Raw genomic sequence first — 24874 nt, 5'->3', positions numbered from 1 at the left:
GTTTTTCCCCGAAACGCCTCGTTGATGCTAAAGTTTGCAAATGAACCCAAGCCCCACCACTTATAAACCCTTTCCCAAATTTTCATTATATAATTAAGCTTGTGTGATGCTCGAAGTTATGAATTTTAAAGTACGACTGTTGTTATTTTACTTAAAAGTGTAGGCTCCAATGATTAGTTTTATCATTAAAAAATACCTATCACCCTTAACATTCTTCAATCAATATATTAAAAGTTGACCTTAGGATTATAATTCCTAAATGTTCGATTTACTTCAATGAAGATGTCTAGAGTTCGATCCTCTTAGCTGTTATTGTTTAGAATATCCATATGCACGATTACTTTAAAACACAAATATTAAAATTAATTTTGTGATGCTGAGAGCTTGCTTGCAAGCAAGCGTGTTATTATTTGAAACGCCCCCAACCTTAATTTATTTATCTTTTGCTTTTTTTGCATTAGTAACAACCATTAGTTATAGTTAAGCTCTATTAATACAACTGGCATTTTAAGTTACAGGTTCTTGAGGTGGGGGTCGTTCACTGGTCCTTGTGCCCACTACAACAAAAATGATGATTCTTCACACTTATTTTTTCACGCTTGAGGTAAGCGTGTAATTTTTTATTTATTTGTGCACGCTTATGAATGTGTTGTAAATTATCACGCTTTTAAATGTGTGTCTAAAATTCTTCACATGTATAAGTGAGTGCAAATATATACACACATAGAACCGTGTATATATTATTAAAGTTCTTCACGCTTTTAAATATATTAATATTAATATTAATTATTATAAACTCTTTTAAGTGTGTACTCCCAAATATGCAAACTAAATGAAGCGCACTACATGTTTTGAAGCGTGAAGTTTGATTGTTTATGAAAGATTGCACCAAAAAGTGTAGTTTTTTTTTATAAGAATTGGTACTCCGTATTCATTTTATTTATTTATTTAGTTTATTTAAATTTAATTTTAAGCATAAATATCGTAACAGGATATAGTCGTATATGCCTATACCAATTTCTTCCCCCAATTCAGCTATATTCGTATAGTACCAATTCATAGCAATTAGCAAATGTATTTTATCCATCATCTGCACAACTAACTGGACTGAAGCCCTAGTTCTTCGAATTTCTCGATTGTTATATTATCCCTGTGATTTATGAGTTATAATAATGCGATTCTATTCGATCAAACCCTAATACTTTGGGTTTTCCTTCTCTTCCGTCCAATTGAAGATTAAATACAGTGATCTCATCTTCTGGCAGGTTAATCTATTAACTTATTGATTTTTATTGCTATTAATTTGGTTAATTTTAGGTCAATTTACCAATTTATCATCTCGATAACCGTTTTATGTGTGCGAAGTTTTGCAATTGATGTTAATGAGTGGGATGGTGGTGATGATGAAGAAGCCTAATCGGCCTAAATGTCTCTGATGTTCTTCTCCATGATCAGGTTGAACAATTACAAATTAAATCGCGTCGTCTTGCAGGTAAATTGACCGATTTGTTCAAATTTCGTTCTATATATGGTTAATTTTAGGTCAATCGCTACTTTTCTTCTTTTTATGTCACTATCTACCTTCCATTCCGTGTGTTTAACTTCGATATCAGTTGATTCATGTCTCAATAACCGTTTGGTCTTTGTGAATTTTGCATCAATTATTTGACATGTGTGTATGATATTTGTGAGGTAATGTATTCACTCGAACTTCTTCGCTAACCAATGAAATTGTTAGGAAGCAACAAAACAGCTTTGAATTGTACGCTACTTGTAATTTACACGCATGCTAGATGTTTGATGAAATGCCTGAGTGATTTGTAAATATAAACTGCTTAAATTCTTCTTTATGTTTATGAATTTTTAAGTTTAAGTACTATCACCTAAGTAATATGCTTAGCTACTTTCTTAATTATCTATTCATCCATGTATTATACAGATACATATGTTTGTTAATATGCCAATGCCTAAGTAACCATTTATAAGTCTGTTAATATGTTAATGATAGCTAACAAAGCACTGTGTTTAACTGGGAAGGATGCAAAGGGAAGGTTAACTAGTTTCTTAACTATCTGTTCATGTATTTATACAGATGCATATGAAATATTGTAATAGTTAGCTACTGACCTAGCTAGTAGCACAAGTTATCATCATGAGAATCCTAGTGGAGTTACTGTTTCTTTCGTATGACCTAAAGTTACAGGGAGTTCCTCCATAGTTTCCAATATTGCAATAATTGTATGCCCTTACCTGACCATCCTGCTGAAACTATACGAATAGAAATTATCCGATACGCAATGACCATTTGGCATGTTCCTGGTTAGAACCTCTAAAAAGATCGTAACACAAAGAATAAGGTGGCAGAATGGATAGAGCTAGATGGTTCCGCTAAAGGGTCAAACTGGCTCCAACTGTTAGTTTATTCCGGGGTTAAGTTCACCCAAAACTTATTAAATGTATGATAAATATGAGCCCAAAAACTTTGTATACATTAAAAGTGACTTGTATGATTTTTTATCAGTCTGACTTTTTGTATGTTAACAGGGACCGTTTGCTTTCAATCAAGGCTTTATCTCAAATTTTTAAAAGGTTGGTTCTGTTGATCAAATTTGTATATTAACTCCAAGGACCATACTGTTTTGTGTGTGTGTATGATTAGCAGGTCTTTGGAATTTTGTTTTCCCCCTCCTGGTGGTATCAATCGGAATGCCTTGGGTAGAGGATGTTCACAGAACAAACGAAGATTACTGTGTAGAGGATATGCTTCTTGCCTAGCATAAAGGTATTCCTAAGTTGATGTTGTTTCTAAGATATTAATCAATTGATATGAGGTTTTAAATGTAAAATATAAATAATTTAGTCATAATTGTCAAATACGGGATGTAACTTCGGTGAGTTGTTTCTGTTTCTATCATATGATAAACATGAATTACTTTCAGATAGTGAATTTGGTGAGGAGGTCCCTGTACGTTGTTCGTGTTCCAAAGGTTACATCAACCCATTTTAGAAGTTTGTCACATCAACCCATTTTAGAAGTTTGTCGATCAAAGAAAACGAATTATTTGTATCTTCGGTGGTGAGTACTGCTATCTCTTTTCAATCTTTTGCTTATAATGTGTTTTAAGAAATATATAGCATAGTCAAATCTTTTTGTCCTTTTGCAACTTGAATGTTTCCCGCTTGAGTTGTATGATTGTTGAAAAGATATATTTTTAATGTAGCTTGCCACTCGAATTATTAATGACAATTTTCTTTTATTAAACTTACTAATGACTATTCATTAATGACAATTTTCTTTTAGCTAGTGTCTATTTAATCACTAGTAAGTGCAGCTCATATCACTTTCAATCCTGATTTATTATTTGCAGGTGGATGCTCAAAGAGATGACAAAAACATACAGGAACTCGACCCATCTATCAAAAACTTGACTCATGTTGATCCTGCACATAACTGTAATGAATTTGACGTGCTTGAAACTAGATCGTAGTTAAGTGCCAAAATCATTTTTTTTTTATTTTTTATTTTTCATTTTGTGAATAGTTTTTTTTTTTTTTTTCCACTTTAATTGATCAATAATATGTGATACATTGTCTTTGTATGCTTTTTTAGATGTTGTTTCCATCCTGTACGTATTAAGTGTTTGTTAATTTTTATTACAGTTATAAATATTATTATTATTATTAGAGATTAAATATTAATAATAATTATTATTATTATTTATTAATTAGCTCATACAGCTAGAAACGGAACACAATATATATGAATATATTCATTATTTTATTTTTCAAAAAATAGTGATTTGTACACACTTTTAGATGTGTATATTTGAGGTGATTGTTCACAAATGTAAGTGTGAACATTTTCAAAAAATGTCACATTTACATATGTGAATATTCAATACAGATTGGTCACACTTGGAAATGTAGATATTCATTTAATATCGTCACGCTTGCAAGTGTGCAAATAGTTGATCAAATTTGTTACGGTCATTTTCCACACGCCTTTAGAAGTGTGAGTTTCATTATTATACATGCATAAAAGCGTGTATATATGGCCTAAAAAATGTGTAGATTTGACTATTTTGTTGTAGTGGCCTATACTCAAGAGTGATAGAGATAACAAAATGTGATGCTTTGTCAAGTGTGATTCCATCTTATACAGCAGGCCAAAGGGTAATGGTTGAAAAGATGGTGATAAAAGAATGCAAGTCAATGAAGGAGGTATTTGCAACTACGGTAGAAAACAACGATAATGGGTGTCATAGTACTATCTCTGACCAAGAAACTGGTGCTGTCAATACGCCTGTTTCAATTCCTAGACATGGAAACATTACTGCTCATAAACTGTCAAACCTAAAGACGTTGCATATCATTAAATGTGACAGTTTGGAATATATATTCACATTTTCCACGCTTGAAAGCCTTAAAAATCTTAAAGAGATAAGAATAAGATACTGCAAGGCAATGAGAGTAATTGTGAGGGAGGAAGAAGGAGACCAAACTACTACGACAACACCTAATAATAAGGAGGTTGTGGTGTTTCCACGTGTGGAAGTAATTGAACTGCTCTCTCTATCAAACCTTGAAGGTTTCTTCACGGGGATAGAAGAATTCCAATGGCCATTATTGAATGATGTTTACATTGAACGATGCCCCAAAATGGCAGCTTTCACATGTAGTAAGTCAATAGCTCCGAGGCTCAAGTATGTGGAATATCGAATCCTCGGAAAACTTAGTCCTGAACGTTATAACTTCTATATGACGTCCCCTTCACCTGATCAGGTACATATATATTTATTATGCGTTGTGTAATTATGAAAATGTCCAATATTTAATAATCGTTTTTATTTATATGTTTTGTGCGGATCACATCCCCGAGTTTAGAGAGTGCAACTTCCTGACCTGCAATTTCAAATGATGAGAAACCTCTCTCTTTAATGGATATTAAAGAAATAAATGTGGAAAACGGAAGAAGCGATGTGATTATTGCATTCGACGAGTTGTTACAACTGAAAAATCTCGAAAAGATCCATGCAAAGAGGTGTGAACTGTTGAGGAAGATTTTTGAAGTAGAATTGGAAGTGACAGATAGTAAATTTAACAATGAATCACAAACTATTGTTGTGAAACTTCCAAAACTAAGAGAGGTGGTCTTAGAAGAGCTTGAAAATTTGAATTATTTATGGAAGAACAATAAGTGGAGACAATTAGAGTTACCGAACCTGACAAGACTTTCTATTCACAATTGTAATTGGTTAGACGATGTATTTGCAACTTCAATGGTTAGTACTTTCATGCAACTCCAAGAGCTACATGTCACACATTGCAGATTTATAAAGGTAATTGTACACAAAGATGATGACTTTGAGCGAATAGTGTTACCTTGTCTAAAGTCCTTAAAACTTGAACATCTTCGATATATGAAAGGATTTTGCTTATGGGAGAAGGAGTTTCTGTTGCCATCATTGAGTACATTGGTAATCAAACAAAAGGTAATAGAGACAAATGAAGGCTTTATTGATATAGGGGAACAAGACATCAACTCCTTTATAATCACCAATAAACAACAGGTATTTTATTAAGTTTGAAAAAGAATTCATTTATGTTTATTTAGTTTTTATAAGTTCCAGTGATGCATGCCCTTTGTAATATTTATCAGTTTTTACATATTTTTTATTCATTTTCCTCTCAGGGACGCCATTTTGGAAGCCAGGAAGATGAATAACGCCAAAAATTTTCCAATCAATTTAAACGTGAGAATTAGAAGTTACGCAAACGAGAATAAAATCGCAAATTCATTACTAATTCAGATTTTTGTGTAATTTTAATATTCGTTGTCTCAAAGGTATGATCGTAAGCTTGGGTTTCGTTCTGAAGAAGAAATAATTAATGGATGTAGAAACTTATGCCCTATTATTGCACTTGTTAACTTTTTTTATTTTTGTTTTTGCTACACACATGTGGTTAACGGTGGCTTATTTTAACATTTGTTTTCCTGAATTGGGAGCTAGGCACAATGTTTAAACATATGGCTCAAGTACAAAATAATTTCCAATTTTTTGGCTTCAAAATTAACTAGAATACATTGTGTGGATTAGTCAAAACTTATACGAATGTGATGTTCACTTATTTCTAATTTCCAGTTGTGTTGCATTCAATGAGTCACAACTTGCAAGAACTGCAGTTGAATGATACGTTTCTTGTCTCACATATATCACGTATACACATTAGTGCAAGACTGAATCTGTGAGGTAAAGGTATCAGAGTGGACATAATTCACTAGGAAGGGGTTGGTTTGTATAAGGTTGATTTTTTTTTTTTTTTTAACGGCGGTTAGGAATTACTCACAGGGTCTAACGTAATGTCGGAACTCACCTACACAAATCATTTCCTACGACGAACCAATACAGTCATATGTACCGCCCCTCAGGAGGAAATCCCACTGCGAATCCATTCGAACATCGCATGTGGTAAAACTCCCACGGGTGAGGCTCGAACACAAGGATTTTATTTAGTTTGTTTGGAGAATCAGAACTTGGTAATGTTGCTAAATCTACGTTAATTGTCGAGTATGATTCAAGCTAAAATTGGAAAGTCGATGAATGTAAGGATATGAAATCTCGATGCAATTAAGTATATAGAATAAAGTCTCATCAGATGGTCCAATAACACGAAATAAATCCGCCAATACAATTGGGCTTTGCATTACTGTTAAATGGCCCGATGCTTCTAAATTAGTTAATTAAGGAGTAGATGGTTATGTGTTTTAGATAATTTTAAAATGAATACATCGGTTCTACAATGGAATATACTACGTAGCTTTTAAGTGCTTCCAAATTAATTATCGAACCTTTCGATTAGTTGACTCGCTAAACGAGTAAAAATTTCAGGTAAATCACGGAGTATATAATGATACAAAAGACAGGTAACTTGATGACGTAAAACTTTTCTATACTTCAAGTTTATATTGTTATCTAAATTCAAAAATTTTCTTTATATCTTTATTCGATAACTTTATCCAAATTAGGAGAGTTTTTTTATATAATTTCGAAATTCTAAGCCGTACAATAATCTTGTGATTGAGCACTAATCCATATATTCGTTTGTATACGTGTGTAATGTTTATGTTTAAGATCAAACATACGTTATCAATGACATGAACAATTTATTTACATGCTTATCCTCGTAGCATAAGGCCAGAATGGTCATTTCAAAAACTGGCCCCAAAAGGAACTACTTTACTAGCCCAAGTTGAGTCTCCGGGCCTAAGACTCCCAACAAGTTGAATACCTAAAGCAATAAGGTTACAATGGTCATTTTACATGTCAAACACAAATCCTTCCACATACGAAACAAAAAAGAAATCCAAATCATCAAAGTTTCGTTCACACGAAGTTAGGGTTTCATCAAATTACCAGAAAAATCAACAAATTGGTATAAAACTGTTAATTTATAACATGAGTCTTACTCAATTCTCGATGGTAAATTTCTTACTTTTCTACAAATCATTCCAATTTTGATGCTTACATTGTTTTTTTTAGTGATGTATGTTGTAGTTTGCACGGTAATGTATGTGTAAGTTTGCAGGGTAAGGTGTGTGTGTGGAGTATCTTATATGCTTAATTCTTTTCTTATTGATATTTGTTTTTTAATTGCATAATTAATTATAAGATGATTGGACGGTAGAGCTTGGTGTTTGCAGTTTTACATATAGATTCATCAAACTTGCATATTGTTATATTTTATCCTAGTGTCAAAATAGTTGGTTGTAGGTGTACATTGTTTGCTTAGTTGTTTTTTTCTCCCACCTGTATACAAAATATGATATCTACTATATCAAAATTACATACTAAACTGTTTTTCTGTCATTCATCATTTCATCGATATTTGGTACACTAAGTTTATCTGTACTATAACACTAAGCTAGTGTAAGATAACTAGCATTGTGCCCTGGCAATCGGAGTTCTTGTTTTGGTCAAAACATTTTTTAAAATGGTCAACTGCTTTTAGCCTTCTATTAATGTTTTTTCTTTTATTGTAATTTACACTTTTGTTTTAGTTCTCTATTTCAACGTTGTTTATTTTATTTTTCTTTAAATAACATTTAATTTTAATATGTTATCCAAACAAACTCTCAGATCTAAATTATTACTTAATAGCTCCCGTGAAGAAGATTAATAGTCATCATATTTTTTCTGATAATTATTTGTGGTTGAATTGCAACTAAAATTGCAGGTTGAAGAACTAACTAGCTTGTTTTGTAAAGGACAATCTTTGTTGCAAGCACCTTGTTCTTTCAGTGGAGGATATGTTTGTGGATTTCCTTCACGATGAAACAAGGTATATCTGTTTCCCTTAAATCAACGAAAATGGAAAGGAGAGAAAAATGTAATTTATGATCTGTTAGATGTTGAGTGGAGTAGTCTTGATTTGTGCATATATAATAGCATTACTCATTTTGTTATTCTCAATGTAGTAATCATGTTATTTAGTTGTTTATTTATGCAAGTTGTCTCTTTTTGCTGGTATACAAGGAAATAAGTAGTCATTGTATTATGCTGTATTGTAGATTAGATTAGGTGAGATGGAGCCAATGAATCGCCTGTTGCACCGCCTAGCTGATATATTTGGGTATCATCTTTTTGGTCCTATTATTCTGTATTGGCTAGTCTGCTTTTCACCTTTTGTTTTGCAGTTGTCTGAATGTAACAAACTTTCTTGTTTGTATGCATCTTGTTTTAAAACGCTGTGAAGATACGTCGATGTATGCCTAACAAACAATTATATCCCTTGCTGTTTCTTTGCTGCTCTGATAAATGAATGATCCAATCTTCTATTTTTCTGCTAACAAATTAGATTGATAACGACTTAACGAGTCATTGTAGTACGTGATTTTTCTTTTCACTTTTTACCTTTTAAGATTTTGATCAACACTTTATGTTATGGCCTATGGGAGCATGATGACTACCATTTTCCAGTGACATCCCATCTCTTATCGTGACGACAGAATGGCTCTGCTGGTATTATTTTTGTCCAAGTCAAGTAGACAAGTATGTTTTTTGACTGTGGCTTTACTTCATGCCTAACTGGTATAAAATGTTTGTGTCAGGGTTAGGTAGATGTGGCAAATAGGCAGGTGCAGATCGGGTTGGTTGGGTAATGGGTCAATACTCAATACATGTAATTTTACTAATTGAATGGTGTCGTGTTTTTTATGCATTACTAATGCACTATGGGCTACTTGTTTGATCCATTTCTGCTTATTTCTATGCAGATCAGGTTTCTTTCTCCCACCTTTATTCAAAAATAATATCTACGATATCAAAATTACACCCGAAACTTTATTCTAGTCATCAACATTTCATTTATATTTGGTACCCTAAGGGGCTGTTTACTTTCAGATTATTGGGCTGGATAGCCCATAAAGATTATTCAGTCAGTTTTGAGGGGTATTTACTTTTGGATCATTGATTGATTTCAACTGGCTGGAGGCATTTCTGGCTCACCTTCAAAATGTCGCAACGGAAAAAACGGGGCCGAGACGGGGTCGAAACGGATGTTGACTAATGTTGACTCTAATATATATTCATATATATTACACATATTTTAGAGTTAAAAAACTTTCGTTGACAAGTTTGTACCTATAATTGTTATTAGTGTTAATATATTACAAAATGGAATACTAAACTAAGTCAATTTTGATTGATTTGATCGACTTATGACCGGTTTTAACCGAATTTCTGACTTTTGACCGGCGTTGACCCAATTTTTCCTGCATTTGACCTGAATTTTGCCCGTTGACCGGCTTATAAGAAAATGGGACGGGGTCGAAACGGTTTAGCCACCAAAACGCCGCAACGGGCGTCGCAACGGACGCAACGGACGCCGTTTACAACAGTGCCTCCTCATATAGCCATCTTATTTCATTCTTTTTCCTTCTTACCCTCCTGTTTTCTTCACATTTCTTATTTCTATTTCTATTTCTATACATCGTCAAAACAAAACCTTCTCTTCTTTATTATCTTCTTTATTCATCTTTGTTTACAGATCTTTAGAGATGGCTCAACAAAAGTAAAAGGTAAAATATTCTATATAGTTGTGTTCCTGTTTGCGATGATTTTGGGTCACCTTCATCACAGTTTTTGACGCCGACTCCGGCTCCGCTGCTCAGGCAACCTCTATTTGCAGCTTCTCTTTTCTGCTAGTTGATTTTGTAACTACTTGACACAACTGTCAGACTTTTTCTGAATTTATAAAATTAGAGTTTTGTAATTTACACAAAAATTTTAGAAACTGAAAACAAATATAAATTGAGAGAGAAAAAGAATAATAACTCAGAATAAACTGATGGAGGTAATTATAATCAGTGAATTACTTACAAGGTTAAATTAGTCCCTAATATGATTGCCATGAATTTAGGATTTTTTGTATCAATCAATATTATATATATATATATATATATATATATATATATATATATATATATATATATATATATATATATATATATATATATATATATATATATATATATATATATATATATATATATATGGAGTAATACTCCGTAGAATAGAATACGAATCTTTCACAAAACATAAAATTAGAATAGTCTAGACTGTTGATTTTATTTTTAATAATGAAGTTTATTGATAGAGCATAGCCCAGCCCAATAATTAATAGCCCAATTGAAAGTCTATATATTAGTGTGTCATTTAGGGTTAGATTCATGTTTGGATGTCGTCTTTTGGTGATCGGCTGTAAAGCAGCTTGGGCAGGAAGTTTGCTTATGCAACTTCTCTGATTAGGCAGGGAGCATCCATTTGTGGATTGCCTCTGAATTTTGTTATCCTTTCAATTATTAATTCAAGTATTTGATTTCCTTTGAATATTATTAAACATTTGTTCTTCATTCATCATCACTTAATTATTAGAAGTTACCTGCTAGTGTTCTCATATGTTTTACTATTAAACTATAATTACTGCTGCTGCTATTTTGTGTTTCTTATCAATGGTTCTATTGCCAACCTACCCCAAACCATAACAATGGTGAATCAAGATCAAGCCTCCATCATCACCCACTTAGAAGCACAAATTGATGCCCATGATGAAAGATTAGAGCTCCTCTCAAACCAAATCTCAACTCTAAGTTCTACTGTTACAGATCTGAGTTCTTCTCTTAATTCCATGAAAGAAGTAATCACCAATTTACCAAAAACCATTGAAATAATGCTTGATAACCTGTTTGGATCTAGCTCCAGCACCAGACAAGCATATGAAGCCTTGGAATCCTTGTTTGATGAAGGAGATTTAGAGGAATATATAGAAAAATTTGAATCACTTCATGCCCTAATTCCCGATTGTTCTGAAGATGAAGCAATTGAAATGTTTGTGAGGGGATTACAAAGAGATGTTAAAAATTGGTTACGATTATTGAATCCGGTATCTTGTAGTAAGGCTATCGATCTTGCTCGTCATGTCTCCATCGCCACTGGTCAAGCTTATAGACCTAATTTGAGAAATACAGATCAAATCGCCGCTGCTACATCTGTTGTTGCTGTACGCATCGAGCATTCTAAGAGTAAGCCCTACCCTCACCCTAATTATTCTGGTTTTTCAAACAGGCCCAATTACACTATTAACCTAAAAATGGATCAGTCTAATTACTCTAGCCCATTATTTAAATCCATCACCATAGTCCATACTCCATCAAGCCCTTTAACAAAAACCCCATCAACACTACCTCCTGCTGCTATTCACGATTCATCGCTTATCTACATAGAATCAACCATTATTCCAGTTGAAGAAGAATGTCACGCACCAGAACACCATGTCATCTTCTCTGATTCATCCTCTAACCTTCGCACTTAAAAATTAATGGGTAAACTTAATAACTACCCTGCTGTGATTTTTGTAGACAATGGTGCTACTCACAATTTTATCTCTAGAAAACTCTTTGAAACTCTCGGTTTACCAGTAAACTCTATTAGTCATCTGAATATCCGATTGGGAGATGGAAACCGCTTGAAGATCTCTGAACAATGCAAAGACATCACACTTCAATTCGTCAAATTACAGGGCATCCACTCACCACATGATGATTCATTCGATCACACAATTATCTATGATAAGAAGCAAGTTAAACTATGGCTTATTGCATGGCATTCTGATTCCATTGGAGCTACAATTCGGAAGAATAAGCAAGTTCATCAATGGATTATTCCATGGCAACAGTCATATCTCAGGCTTGAGGACAAGCCTATTGTTATCGAGACGGTATTGATAGAGCATAGCCCAGCCCAATAATTAATAGCCCAATTGAAAGTCTATATATTAGTGTGTCATTTAGGGTTAGATTCATGTTTGGATGTACGTCTTTTGGTGATCGGCTGTAAAGCAGCTTGGGCAGGAAGTTTGCTTATGCAACTTCTCTGATTAGGCAGGGAGCATCCATTTGTGGATTGCCTCTGAATTTTGTTATCCTTTCAATTATTAATTCAAGTATTTGATTTCCTTTGAATATTATTAAACATTTGTTCTTCATTCATCATCACTTAATTATTAGAAATTACCTGCTAGTGTTCTCATATGTTTTACTATTAAACTATAATTACTGCTGCTGCTATTTTGTGTTTCTTATCATTTATCATAAATCATACTGAAAAGATACATCTGAGTTGTAAGTTAAGGGTAGAATGGTACTTTGAGTCATTTAGTTTAGTTAATACATTATCAAGAAAAAAGTAAACAACAATTTTCAATCACAACTTACTACATATGGTTATTAATATCCATTTTCTTTTTTTTCTTTTTTTTTTGAACGGCGATTTTTTTGGCATCGGTAGATCATTTCTTTCAATGACCCTCATCATTTGCACGTAACACACACGTTCGGGCGGAAACCCGAACCCGATTGACGGTACTACCCGGGAACACATCCATTCGAGCAGTGGTTCCGGGTAGGGGTCCGTGAACGAATCCGGTAAAACCTCCCTATAGGGTCAATATATACCACCATTATTGGTGTTCAATTGGTTTAAAGAAAATCATGACATCCCTAAGGATCGAACTCATGACCTCTCCTTATTCAATGACACAAAATATATGGGGAGAACCGTTGGGCTATGCCCGCAAGTTTTATCAATATCCATTATGCTATCTATATCCATTTAGGACTTATTGAAGAAAAAAGTAAACAGACTATTACATTAAGGTACTGTAAGATAACTAGCATTGTACACAGGTAATCAGAATTCTTCTTTTGGTTAAATCTTTTTTTTTTTTTTTTTTTTTTTCCGTGTCAAAACGTTTGGTAGTATGCTTGTTTTAGCCTTCTATTAATGCACAGTTTTTTATTTTTTTATTTTACACTGTTGGTTTAGTTTATTTTAATCTTAAAATTGTTAAGAAAACATTTTAATATGCTGTCTAAACAAACTCTCAGATCAAATTTTTTAATTAATAGCTCTTCTGAATAAGATTAATAGTGATAATATTCATTCTGATAATAATGTCTGTTTGAACTGCAACTAAAATGCAGGTTGATGAATACACTTTTCTTGGAAAGGGCAATCTTTCTTGCAAGCACCTTGTTCTTTCAATGGGGGATACACTAGAGGATTATCTTCAGGATGAAACAAGGTAATTGCTTCCCTTTAACTACCGACCTAAAAATGACAAGTTTTACAGAATTGTCATTTCAAATCCTATTTATTTCGGTGTGTATATCAAACTATTCATACACCATAATGTGATTTTAGGCCGATAAGACTATTTAGGCATATAACATAACGTCTTTCATAATATTAAGCCAACACGATAAAACATGAATCACATTTTACCGGTTTAGCTTTCTTCTAGTCTGCTTGCTGGAGTAATCTGTTGATGTTGATAAGTCATAAATACAAGAATGTGAATCGGAGAGGCTTTGTTTTTTGAGTGATAAGTTATGTCTTTAGACTGTACATGTCTTCAAAAATGGTATTTTGTACATTTGAATGGTAGGAAAAGACTTCTTGTGGCTTATGCACAAGTCAAAAGCATCAATGTTACTGGTTATTTAGTATTAAACCACCTAAGTTATAAACTAATTGCTCGCCCATTACATTTGTCTATGAAATAGATGATGTTGAGGTTATTGGTGTTTGAAGATTTCCAAAGCTTCACCTCGGAAGATTTTTTAGGAGGATTCAGTATTCGTTTGCAATCTCCTCGATTTATAATTGCTCACATAATATTGAAGTTTGAGGGTAGTTATCTTAATCTTGAAGCGTAAATCAGGATACTTATGTGGGCATGTGGAGTTGCTGATTTTGCTATAAACAACTTTCGCTGATACAAATTTCTCGATGATGAGTGGACTTCTCAAACTAAAAAATATTGTTAGGAAATTATTAGAAGTCCTAAAACATGTACTTACATCAAGGTCTAACAATATGATTGTGACAACACCAAAAATTGACTCGTGTAAGTGGAGTATCAAGTATAAGTTAATGATGATGGGAAGGAGATGGAAATCTGCTATATGATGTGTTAGATGTTGAGTGGAGTTCTGAAGTAGACCGACCATAATAGGTGGTGTAAAAAAAAGCAATCAGTAAATTATAAATAAAATCACTCATCATTTAGTTTATATCTTTTTTTTAAAAGGCACACGCACACCCCCTATACGAATGTTTACACGAATATCTAAATAATGTTCATGCCATGATTTGAACCCATGACTTCAACGTCAGAGGTAATACCCACATGCTATATTGCTATAAGATTGGCTATAGGATTGAATTAGATAAAATAAAAAACAATCAATAAATATAACTAAAAGTAGTTATCACGTATATAAGATTTATTATTTTAAATTGTGAGTATATGTGGAATTATGTTAACCATGTCAAAATAGTTGGGGTCCTAATAATCTTTGTAAGAGGTCTCACGCTCGAATCTTATGGTGGTTAGGGTGTGTTGGAAACGGCAACAGAGTAATTCAGTTGGGTCGCATATGGGGTTCCCCGGATAACCCTAATATAGTGGAACATGTTGTATGATTAAGAGAGGAATCTTATAAGACTAAAATAACATGAACTATAACAACTATTCCATCCGTTCCATATCTATTGTCTCCTGACATAAATCACACACTTTAAAAATGACCGTCACATGTAATTTTTGTTAACTTTTCAGTTTTACCCCATTATTTCTATTCAATTTTTTGTTTTACATGCATAAAGTAGGGCATAAAAACTTTACGTTATTATTCTTAGACAAAATTTCGTCGTTGGTCCCTTAACTTTGTAATAAACAGCGTAGGTGACCTGAACTTTTTTTTTTTTTTTACTTCGTTAACCTTGAACTATTATATTATTTTACGGATGACCCTAACACTAACGATCATTAGTATTTCTCCGTTAACTCAACACATGTACAACACATGTGAGGGTATATATGGCTTTTCAATTTTTCTTTACTTTGTCTTCATTTTCTTTCCCTCTTCTTCATTTCATCTTCAGTTTTATCTAACACCTATAAAGGCGCATCAAATGACTCCATCCATTAAATTAATCGATTTTATCAAATCGCAATTAAGGTTACTGATAAGACAGTCGAATTAAGTTGTGGTCAAGTATGTATTACTACATCTATGTTATAATGTATCAAAATCAAATTATCAATTATTAATTTTGGTGGTTAACTTATTGAGAGTTTTGGGCATAATGTTATGGTTGAATACGTGAATCATAATCTTGGGCATAAACACCAATCTATGTATGCTTTCATGATCACCAAAACTCTGGAGCGACAAATTAACACCTCTGGATGCAACACAATAACAATTAAATAATATAAAACAATACAAAAACCCTTTATCTTTGTTTACAAAGAATCAACTCTTGCAAATCTAGGAAACAAAAATTTCAAACGAAAAGGTAAAGATGGCGTTGACGTTGAGTGTAGTCGGCGATTAACAACCACCACCATCTGCCATAGGTAAATATGGCCGGTAATCAGAGATTTACAACCACAACCAATGGATTTGAATCTTGATTAACAAACAACACCATCTCAGGCAGGTAAGCGGTGAAGAAGATGGCAGTGAAGACAGTGGCGGTGACAAATCTTGGATTAGGTTACTGATTTTTTCGAATATGGTGCCTGTTTACGAAGTGGTTGCTCAGAAAAAGAAAGGTTGGGTGGAGAAAGAGAGTGGGCAGTTTGGTGGTTGATAGAGAAGAAGTGGCGGCGTGGGTGTCGGCGACAATCTACGGCGAAGTCGGGCTAAGTATGGTAGTGGCGTATGGAGGTCGGAAGTTGTAGACGGTGACCGGTTTTAGGAGAGGGAGTGGGGTGATACTTTTAGGTGCATGGTTAAAGAGTGAAATGAAGGGGAAGAGGATAAATGGAGTCATATATTCAGGTTTCTTCATTAACGTAGATGGACAAAAATGCCCTCACGTGTTGTTAACGTGACACAACTTAGCGGAGAAAACTTAATAATCGTTAACTCCAAGGTCATCCGTGAGATGTGAACAGTTTGAGGTCAACGAAGTAAAAATAAAAAGTTCTAAGTTGGAACGGCCCATAAAGAAATATTAGACAATAAATATGAGACAAATGAAGTACTATAAGGGTCGAGATTCTCTCCAGTTACAAAATTATTTGATGGATCATATTACAATGTGAGGTGAAAAAAAATAAACAATATAAATAAAATTAATAAATAATTAGCCCTTAAATTATTTCTCTAGAAAATCACATAATAACTTGACCTATCAAGTTATAAATTAATAGAGAGGATCTTCATCCATTCTACGTAGAAACTCTATAAAATAATACACTTGGGACCACCAAAATTTATTAATTAAAAGAGTTATTAATTAATCGATAAATTAATAATTAATAATTAATAATTAATAATTTATATATTAATTAATATTTTATTAATTTATAGTAGAATACTTAGTTTACAAACATCTTTCAACCTTCCACTTAATTATTATATACAATGCATGTATATCAAATGAACGGCCCAATTTGAAAGAAACCTTCAATCACCCACATTATTATACTTCTTGTGTTCAATGTATCACTTTATGGACATTAAAAATATTTTCTATATAAATACAAGATCAAAATAGGTTAACACAAACAAATCATACACACAACATGGCTTCCCATCTTAAAGGTGTGAAAAAAAACAACAATGATATACGAGATTCGAAGAGCATTATGCAAGCACAACAAAGATAATCCAAGTCTCACTCAAAAGAAATTGCAAGAATGGGTTCATAGTAACTATAGTTTGCAGGTGAGTCAAGCGACAATATCGAATACCGTTAAGCGGTCTTTAGAGTATCTCTCACTTGCTCCCGAAAGAAGCGATGTTAAGCGACACAAACCAGCAAAATTTCCTGACCTAGAAAAATCTCTCTATGAATGGATTCTTCAATATCAAGAACATGTGAATATGATAGGTGAACTAATCATCGAGAAGGCGAAAAAGTTCATGAAAGATATGTATCCAGTGGATACTCCAGACTTTATTTTTTCTATTGGTTGGCTTGGAAAGTTCAAAGCAAGATATGGAACTAAAAATTTCCGGCGTTTTGGAGAGAGTGGATCTGTTGAAATAGAGGGCATGGAGGACAAATTAAAATCCATAAAGGACAAAGTTGATCAGTTTGAAATGAAAGACATCTTTAATATGGATGAAACATGTTTGTTTTTATTATTATTTTATTTTATATTTATTATTTAATGATGTAATTATTTACATGTTTTGATCTTAAACAGGTTTGTTTTTTTAATAGATGCATTATCGTCGTCCATTTTATAGAAGCCTTTTGGAGGGTTATGAATTAGGGGTTTCAAATCCAGCAAAAATAAATGTATTAGATGCAATGAATCTTGCAATTTCAGCATGGACTATGGATGTTCGTGCAAATACAATTGCGAACTGCTTTCGTCATTGTAAACTTCGATCAACAGATAACATGACTTTTGAGAACTCAGATGAAGGTGGTGAAAGCACTCAAGAACTCCAGAATTTGATCAAAGAGTTGGGTTATCGCAATACAATGGATGTCGGAGATGTTCTGACTCACCCAGAAGAAAATGTAGTTGCACAGTTGTTGGCTGATGATAAAATTATTGAAAGCGTTATTGGAATTAATAAAGATGGTATCGATGAAGAAGATGATGAAAGTTCTACAATGGAGCCCCATTCGCGAAACGAAGCTATTAAAGCGGCAATCACATTGAATAGTTTCTTGTTGAGCTATGAGAAAACAACACCAGAAGTTCTTACCATGCTAAGGAAAATTAGAGGCGAGATTCAAGGGAAAATTGATTTCAACAAAAAACAAAAGACAATTGAGTCAGTTTTCAAGAAACCTTCATAAATCATTCATGTAATATGCTATATACTGTATATGGAATTATTAATTTATATTTTATATGGGGTCTAAAGAAATTATTAAAATTGTATTATCTTATAATTTTAGCGAATTATTAATTTAGCACCCTATCCCCGAGTCGGAACCGGTAAAAATATTATCTTAGTGTAACAACCCCAATCCGTTTAACCAAAAACGAAGTGTGTATATATATATATATATATGTATATATATATATATATATATATATATATATATATATATATATATATATATATATATATATATATATATATATATATATATATTATGTTAGGTCCCAATAGCATCCAAGTACACAACCATTTCAAAATAGTTTTCCGTATACAATTTATCATAATAACACGTTAACGTTTTATCTCGACTCTTGGTTTACAATGACATCATACATCCTTACGAGAATGTATTTCACATACAAGGTTTGACTTGACACAACCAAACAATACGACCTCGAAACATTTATTCAACACCACGGTTAAGAAACAATAGCGCAACCCGATACCAAGAGCATAATCCCGAGGATCTACCAAATCCCCAATCCACATCCGTATCCGAAAGCTACCTCATCGAGCCCAAGCGCTCCTACGCATCTAGTCTAACAACTTGCTAGATTCACAATCACAATACATGTAAAAAGATAAACAATGAGAGGGGTAAGCTAACGCTTAGTGAATGCAATAATTATACATATACATATATAATCTACTTACTTGCAATCACTTACACAATTACCGCATACACGCTAGCAATATAATTAGCATACCATCGCAAAGTATAACGCTAAAATCTCCAATACGCAAGCTAGCACAAACAATTGCATATAATCCGAACAATATAATATGCTACACTACAACACGCAACCATGGTTAACCAATAGTACAAGTAATGGTACTCGAATTTCTCATTGATGTTCATAACAACCGTTAGAGTACTTAGCACGTCGTACACTAACCCCACGGGTGGCATCTTAACACGACGATACTTCACCCCGGGTGGTGTCTTAACACGTCGACACTTCACCCGTGACATTTCTTGGAGTGGCATCTTAACACGTCGATACTTCACTCCGAGTGGTGTCCTAACACGTCGACACTTCACTCTTCATATTACTTGAAGCGACCCGTCCTAATCCATCCGGACGAAGTCCTTCTCGATTATAAACGATTCACAATAGTTGATTACATCGCGAGGTACTTGACCTCTAAATGATACATTTTACAAACATTGCATTCGTTTTTAAAAGACATAATTTCATTTCATCGAAAGTCGACGGCATGCATACCATTTCATAATATATCCAACTATAATTGACTTAATAATGATCTTGATGAACTCGATGACTCAAATGCAACGTCTTTTGAAATATGTCATGAATGACTCCAAGTAATATCTCTAAAATGTGATGACCCGGAAATTTCTGATCAAATTTAAACTTTAATCTTTATATGGTTCCGACACGATAAGAAAAATCTGTAATATTGAGTCTCGAAAGTTGTGAAATCTATATTCATGTAATCAATTACCCTTTGATCATGGCTGACGATTCACAAACATTTATGTGTATACTGATATGTATATATAATATATACTTATTAATTGAAAACGATAACAAAGTATTAGATATATAATACTTTACATAAACGAGTTTGTGTCGATATTTGTTCAATATAGTTATTGACGGAATTAAAAGATAATATCACATGATTGAATTATCAGATACATTGAATTATGATTACGAGTCTCTGTTATGAGAGGTCCACTTTGATTTAGGAAATCTTTCCTTTTTAACAATATTCGGAATAAATGGTAAAGTGATCTACATGTGAGAACAAAATGTCAATTAACGATAATTAGACAAAAGTTAATGGAGATTCCTGTTTGATTTCCAATACATGCTTTACAATAATTTACTCGTGACTTTTAATAAGGTAACTATTTAACTTTCATATTATTTAATGTAAAGGCAAAATTATGAAAGGTAGAAAACTTAGAAGATAAATATCGACAAGTTAAGTAAATCAACGTTTTATACGATTGTTTGTAAATAAATATGTATGTATGTATGTATATATATATATATATATATATATATATATATATATATATATATATATATATATATATATATATATATATATATATATAAATGTAAGTATATATAATAAGTTGAAATTATAAAATATAAGGTAAATATATATGCATACCTAATTAATGAAAACTAAAGATGCAATGTTATATAAAAGATAAATATGATATATTACTAATAATATTATTATCATTAATGATATAAATTATTAGTATAGTGTTATGATTATTATCATTAATTATTTTCATTTTTATCATCACTACTAGAATTATTTTGGTGTTATTATTATAAATATTATATTACTATTATTATTAGTATTTTTATTACTAACATTAACATTATTTTTTTTTTTTATCATTATCAATAATATTATTATTAACAATATTATTATTAATATTATTATTATTATCATCATTATTATTATTATTATTTTATTTAGATTATTATTATTATTAATATAATTATAATAATCATTAATTCATTATCCATTAAAATCAAAAAAATAAATAAATAAAATAAAATCGAATATATAGACATGGAAAGCAGAAGTTGTTTCACGTACCTTTCAATTCTGTTTAATTTTTGTATCTTGTCTGAGTTTGTTAGCCATCCATATCAATCTAATCGTACGAACCCAATTCAAGCCATTATTCAATTTTTATTTTTTCCTTCACTGATTGAACTTTGTCGAATCAATCAAGCTACGAAACAAATATAAACGAATCTTGTTACAGTAATTGAACACAACTATACTCTATATAATCATGGATGCAGTTCAAGAAACGAAATAAAAATCCAAAAATACAGAAAACCCATTAAAACCTCTGTTCTTCATCTTTTTAGCCATAATTCGATTCAACCCAAATTTCAAAATCCTTAAATTTAGAAGTGTTAGGAATCTCGTACTAAAACTATCTGGAAAGTTTCAAAACCCAATTCGTTATATCGAGGTCTAATTGTCGAGTCAAAGTTAACTTTAAAAAAAAAGTCAAACCGTCTGTTCTTCCTGAAATTCGACTTCTGGTTGTTGATTCAAGTTCAATCGACGGTTTAGAAAGTTTCCATGAGTAATTTGAAACTTATTTCAAGAAGGAATTATGATCCAAAACTGTCACAAATTCAAAATCGTGATTTAAGTTCATTTTTTTTGTTTCGCGATAACAGCAGATGCTGTATGTGTTTTAATTTTTTTTTCTTTCTTTTGATTCAAAACGAACGTATCTGTTTCTATACCAAACCCAAAAGTCTATTTCACGAATATGATTCATGGTCCCTAGTCGATTGATTTAAGAAGGAAGAAGAAGGAAAAGATACAGAAAACAAAACGGGATTAAAACAATTAAGGTATGGGTTTAATCAGGAAAACAGGAGTGGTGCAGTGGTTTGTTGAGTGTTTACGTGTAGCGAGAGGTTGTGGGTTCAAGCCCGGGCGTGGGCATTTTTTTTTTAAGGCTTATCACATTGAGGTAGTTTTCTAATAAATCTATTATTATTATCATTATTATTATTGATTATTGTTATTATTATGATAATTGTTGTTATTTCCTAAGTATTAGAAGTAATAAATATTATTATCATTTATCTAAGTAATAATAATATTATCATTATAGTTATTACTAATATTATCATTAAGTATTAATATTATTATTATAGCTATTGTTATTATTATTATTATTATATTATTAGTATTAGTATTATCATTATGAATATTAGTATTATCATTATAATTATTATTATAAGTATTATCATTATTATTATGATTATGATTATTATTATCATTATTAGGAAAACAATACAACCTATCATCATTATCATTAATATTAGTGTTATTACTATTCGTTATAAGTATTAGATAATATTATCAATATTGTTTTAAAAATAAAATAACTTATCATTATTATTATTACTAAAGATTATCATTATCATTCTTATTATTAGTATCATCATTTTTAATAAAGTTATCCTTATTATTATTAATAAATCATTATTATAAAAATTATCATTTTAGTAAATAAATATTTTGAAATTTAAATATACTTATTACATGTACTATAATTATAATTAAATTTCACATAACTATATATACCAAACCTATTAAGATTATTCATATAAATACTTACAAATGACAACTATCGATTTTAAATGTAACATTAAACAATTATGTATATAAATATGGACATATTAATATAACTATATAAATATTAATCATTTTGAATATATACACAAAATAACTATAAATAATATATAAATTAAAACATAATAAAAATACTTGTTCAGTTACGATTATATGTTTTAATATAAATATACAAATGATATAGGTTCGTGAATCTGAGGCCAACCCTGCATTGTTCAATATAGTCATATGTATGTTTACTACAAAATACATTAGGTGAGTTTCATTTGCCTTTTTACCCTTTATATTTTTGGGCTGAGAATACATGCGCAACTTTTATAACTGCTTTACGAAATAGACACAAGTAATCGAAACTGCATTCTATGATAGAATTATCTGGGATTGGGGTTGATTATTATGACACGCATTAGCCCCCGGTTTCCGTTAAAGCGTATGAGCTCCCGAGCCGGGTGGATGGTTTATTATTTATGACATTTTGGCACCGGTTGTCCTATATTGTATAAACATGTGTTCAACCGTGGGGTGTAAAGACCGGCACAGAGGTTCTATATTTTGAAGGCACATGTATTCAGCCGTGGGGTGAAAGACCGGCACAGATGGTTACTATTATATTTTGAATCCTCACCAGGTGTTCTTCATATGAATGATATTTTTTTTGTGCAGTTGGAATGGGACTTCTGCACGTTTTATAATATATGAAAATCTTGTGGTCTATTAAGATGATGAAAATGAAATGATTACGATAAACTAATGAACTCACCAACCTTTTGGTTGACACTTTAAAGCATGTTTATTCTCAGGTTTGAAAAAAATCTTCCGCTGTGCATTAGCTCATTTTAAAGATATTACTTGGAGTCATTCATGACATATTTCAAAAGACGTTGCATTCGAGTCGTTGAAGTTCATTAGAGATTGCTATTAAGTAAATGACAAATTAGGTCATTAATAGTCGGATATTATGAAATGGTATGCATACGTGTCAACTTTCGATGAAATGAAAGTTTGTCTTTTAAAAACGAATTCAATGTTTGTAAAATGTATCATTTAGAGGTCAAGTACCTCGCGATGTAATCACCTATTATGATTCGTTTATAATCGATATGGACTTCGTCCGGATGGATTAGGACGGGGCATTTCAGTTGGTATCAGAGCGGTGGTCTTAGCGAACCAGGTCTGCATTAGTGTGTCTAACTGATAAGCCGTTAAGATGCATTAGTGAGTCTGGACTTCGACCGTGTCTGCATGTCAAAAGTTTTGTTTATCATTTTGTGTCGAAAATTATCTACTTATCATTCTTAGGAAATTACATGCTTATCATTCCCGGTCTAGACACATCTTACTGCATTTAGTGCATTGATAGTGTATAGACAAAATTCATATCTTAGCGTATCTGTTACTGTAAACTTTGCATGACAGCTTTCGTAGATTCCTCCGTAACTTATGGGATTTTAGTATTATATATACATATGTAAATTATGTATTGCAGGGTACTAATCTACATCCTATAATCTATTTCTTATCGAAAATCCTTCATCTGATCGTACGAGATGAATCCCTCAACCAGTTCGAATTTCTCGGATTCCGACAGCTATTCCGATATGGAGTTTCATCTAAGCTCCGAAAGCAGTGTCACCAGAATGAATCAACCAATCATCCATCCCCAATTCATCTGATGGGTTCGTAGTCGACTTAATCAATGGAGACGCGCAGAAGGCGATCCCTTCCACTAATCGAATTCACTTCTTGATGAAGAACCTGAAGCACTTACCAGCGAACCTGTTCGTAACACCATTTTCACCCTCATTTCCCAAATATCTCGCCACGACTATATCATAACTCAGATTCTAAACCTTATTCACTCGCCCATTCCTACCAACAATCATCCCGGAGTAATAAGTCAACGAGCTTCGCACCCGAGTTGTAGCCTTAAAAAAAAATGGTGCAAAACGTACGAGCTTCAGCAACATCAACGGCACCAACAGTACCATCAACATCAATACCAGTACCACTAACAACCCAAGTTTCAACATCACACGCCTCAACATCGCAATCTATACCTCGAGCATAATATTCGTTCTACATCTTGTTCTACACCGGTTATCTTCATTCTACATGACATTCTATATCATTGATCTTCGTTCGACATGATGATTATGTAATCTCTAATATTTTAGAGATTATGTACTCTAGTTCTAACCATAAATTGGATGAGTTTAATATCATATT

General features: G+C 32.3%; 2 protein-coding genes, 1 long non-coding RNA gene and 1 pseudogene across 8 annotated transcripts in view; all 4 read left to right on the top strand.

Moving 5' to 3' along the window:
- Positions 1-980: 980 nt before the first annotated feature.
- LOC139851536 (uncharacterized) lies at positions 981-3527 on the top strand. 5 transcript variants are annotated; one of them, XR_011760643.1, is made up of 4 exons: positions 981-1265; positions 1366-2782; positions 2940-3076; positions 3369-3527. It is a non-coding gene; the product is annotated as an uncharacterized lncRNA (long non-coding RNA). The 5 variants fall into 5 exon arrangements; XR_011760645.1 differs by having other exon boundaries at positions 987-1492; positions 2093-2782; XR_011760646.1 differs by having other exon boundaries at positions 990-1492; positions 2325-2782.
- A 620-nt stretch (positions 3528-4147) lies between these two features.
- LOC139851550 (uncharacterized) lies at positions 4148-5791 on the top strand. 2 transcript variants are annotated; one of them, XM_071840630.1, is made up of 3 exons: positions 4148-4782; positions 4885-5570; positions 5693-5791. In XM_071840630.1, the coding sequence occupies exons 2-3, from the start codon at positions 4938-4940 to the stop codon at positions 5723-5725; spliced, it is 666 nt and encodes a 221-aa protein (XP_071696731.1). In that variant the 5' UTR covers positions 4148-4782; positions 4885-4937; the 3' UTR covers positions 5726-5791. Both variants share the same exon structure in this region, with proteins under 2 accessions (XP_071696731.1, XP_071696732.1).
- A 1556-nt stretch (positions 5792-7347) lies between these two features.
- The window catches only part of LOC139855230 (disease resistance protein At4g27190-like), a 94359-nt gene continuing 76832 nt past the window's right edge, over positions 7348-24874 (top strand). Inside the window, exons 1-3 of the mRNA XM_071844469.1 lie at positions 7348-7481; positions 8236-8340; positions 13541-13641. The gene's annotated coding sequence lies outside the window, so the exon portion shown is untranslated. The remainder of the gene's footprint in view (positions 7482-8235; positions 8341-13540; positions 13642-24874) is intronic.
- On the top strand, positions 17161-18451 carry LOC139855231 (uncharacterized; annotated as a pseudogene).

This window comes from Rutidosis leptorrhynchoides, chromosome 6 (assembly GCF_046630445.1).
Source record: "Rutidosis leptorrhynchoides isolate AG116_Rl617_1_P2 chromosome 6, CSIRO_AGI_Rlap_v1, whole genome shotgun sequence".
NCBI classification, from domain to species: domain Eukaryota; kingdom Viridiplantae; phylum Streptophyta; class Magnoliopsida; order Asterales; family Asteraceae; genus Rutidosis; species Rutidosis leptorrhynchoides.
The sequence above is the reverse complement of the archived record's forward strand: the minus strand, read 5'-3'. Positions and strand labels throughout refer to the sequence as shown.

Coding starts and splice junctions, on each gene's coding strand:
- LOC139851550 (XM_071840630.1), top strand. CDS start 4,938: ATGGATATTAAAGAAATAAATGTGGAAAACGGAAGAAGCGATGTGATT. Junction 5,571..5,692: donor TAATCACCAATAAACAACAG/GTATTTTATTAA, acceptor TTTTCCTCTCAG/GGACGCCATTTTGGAAGCCA.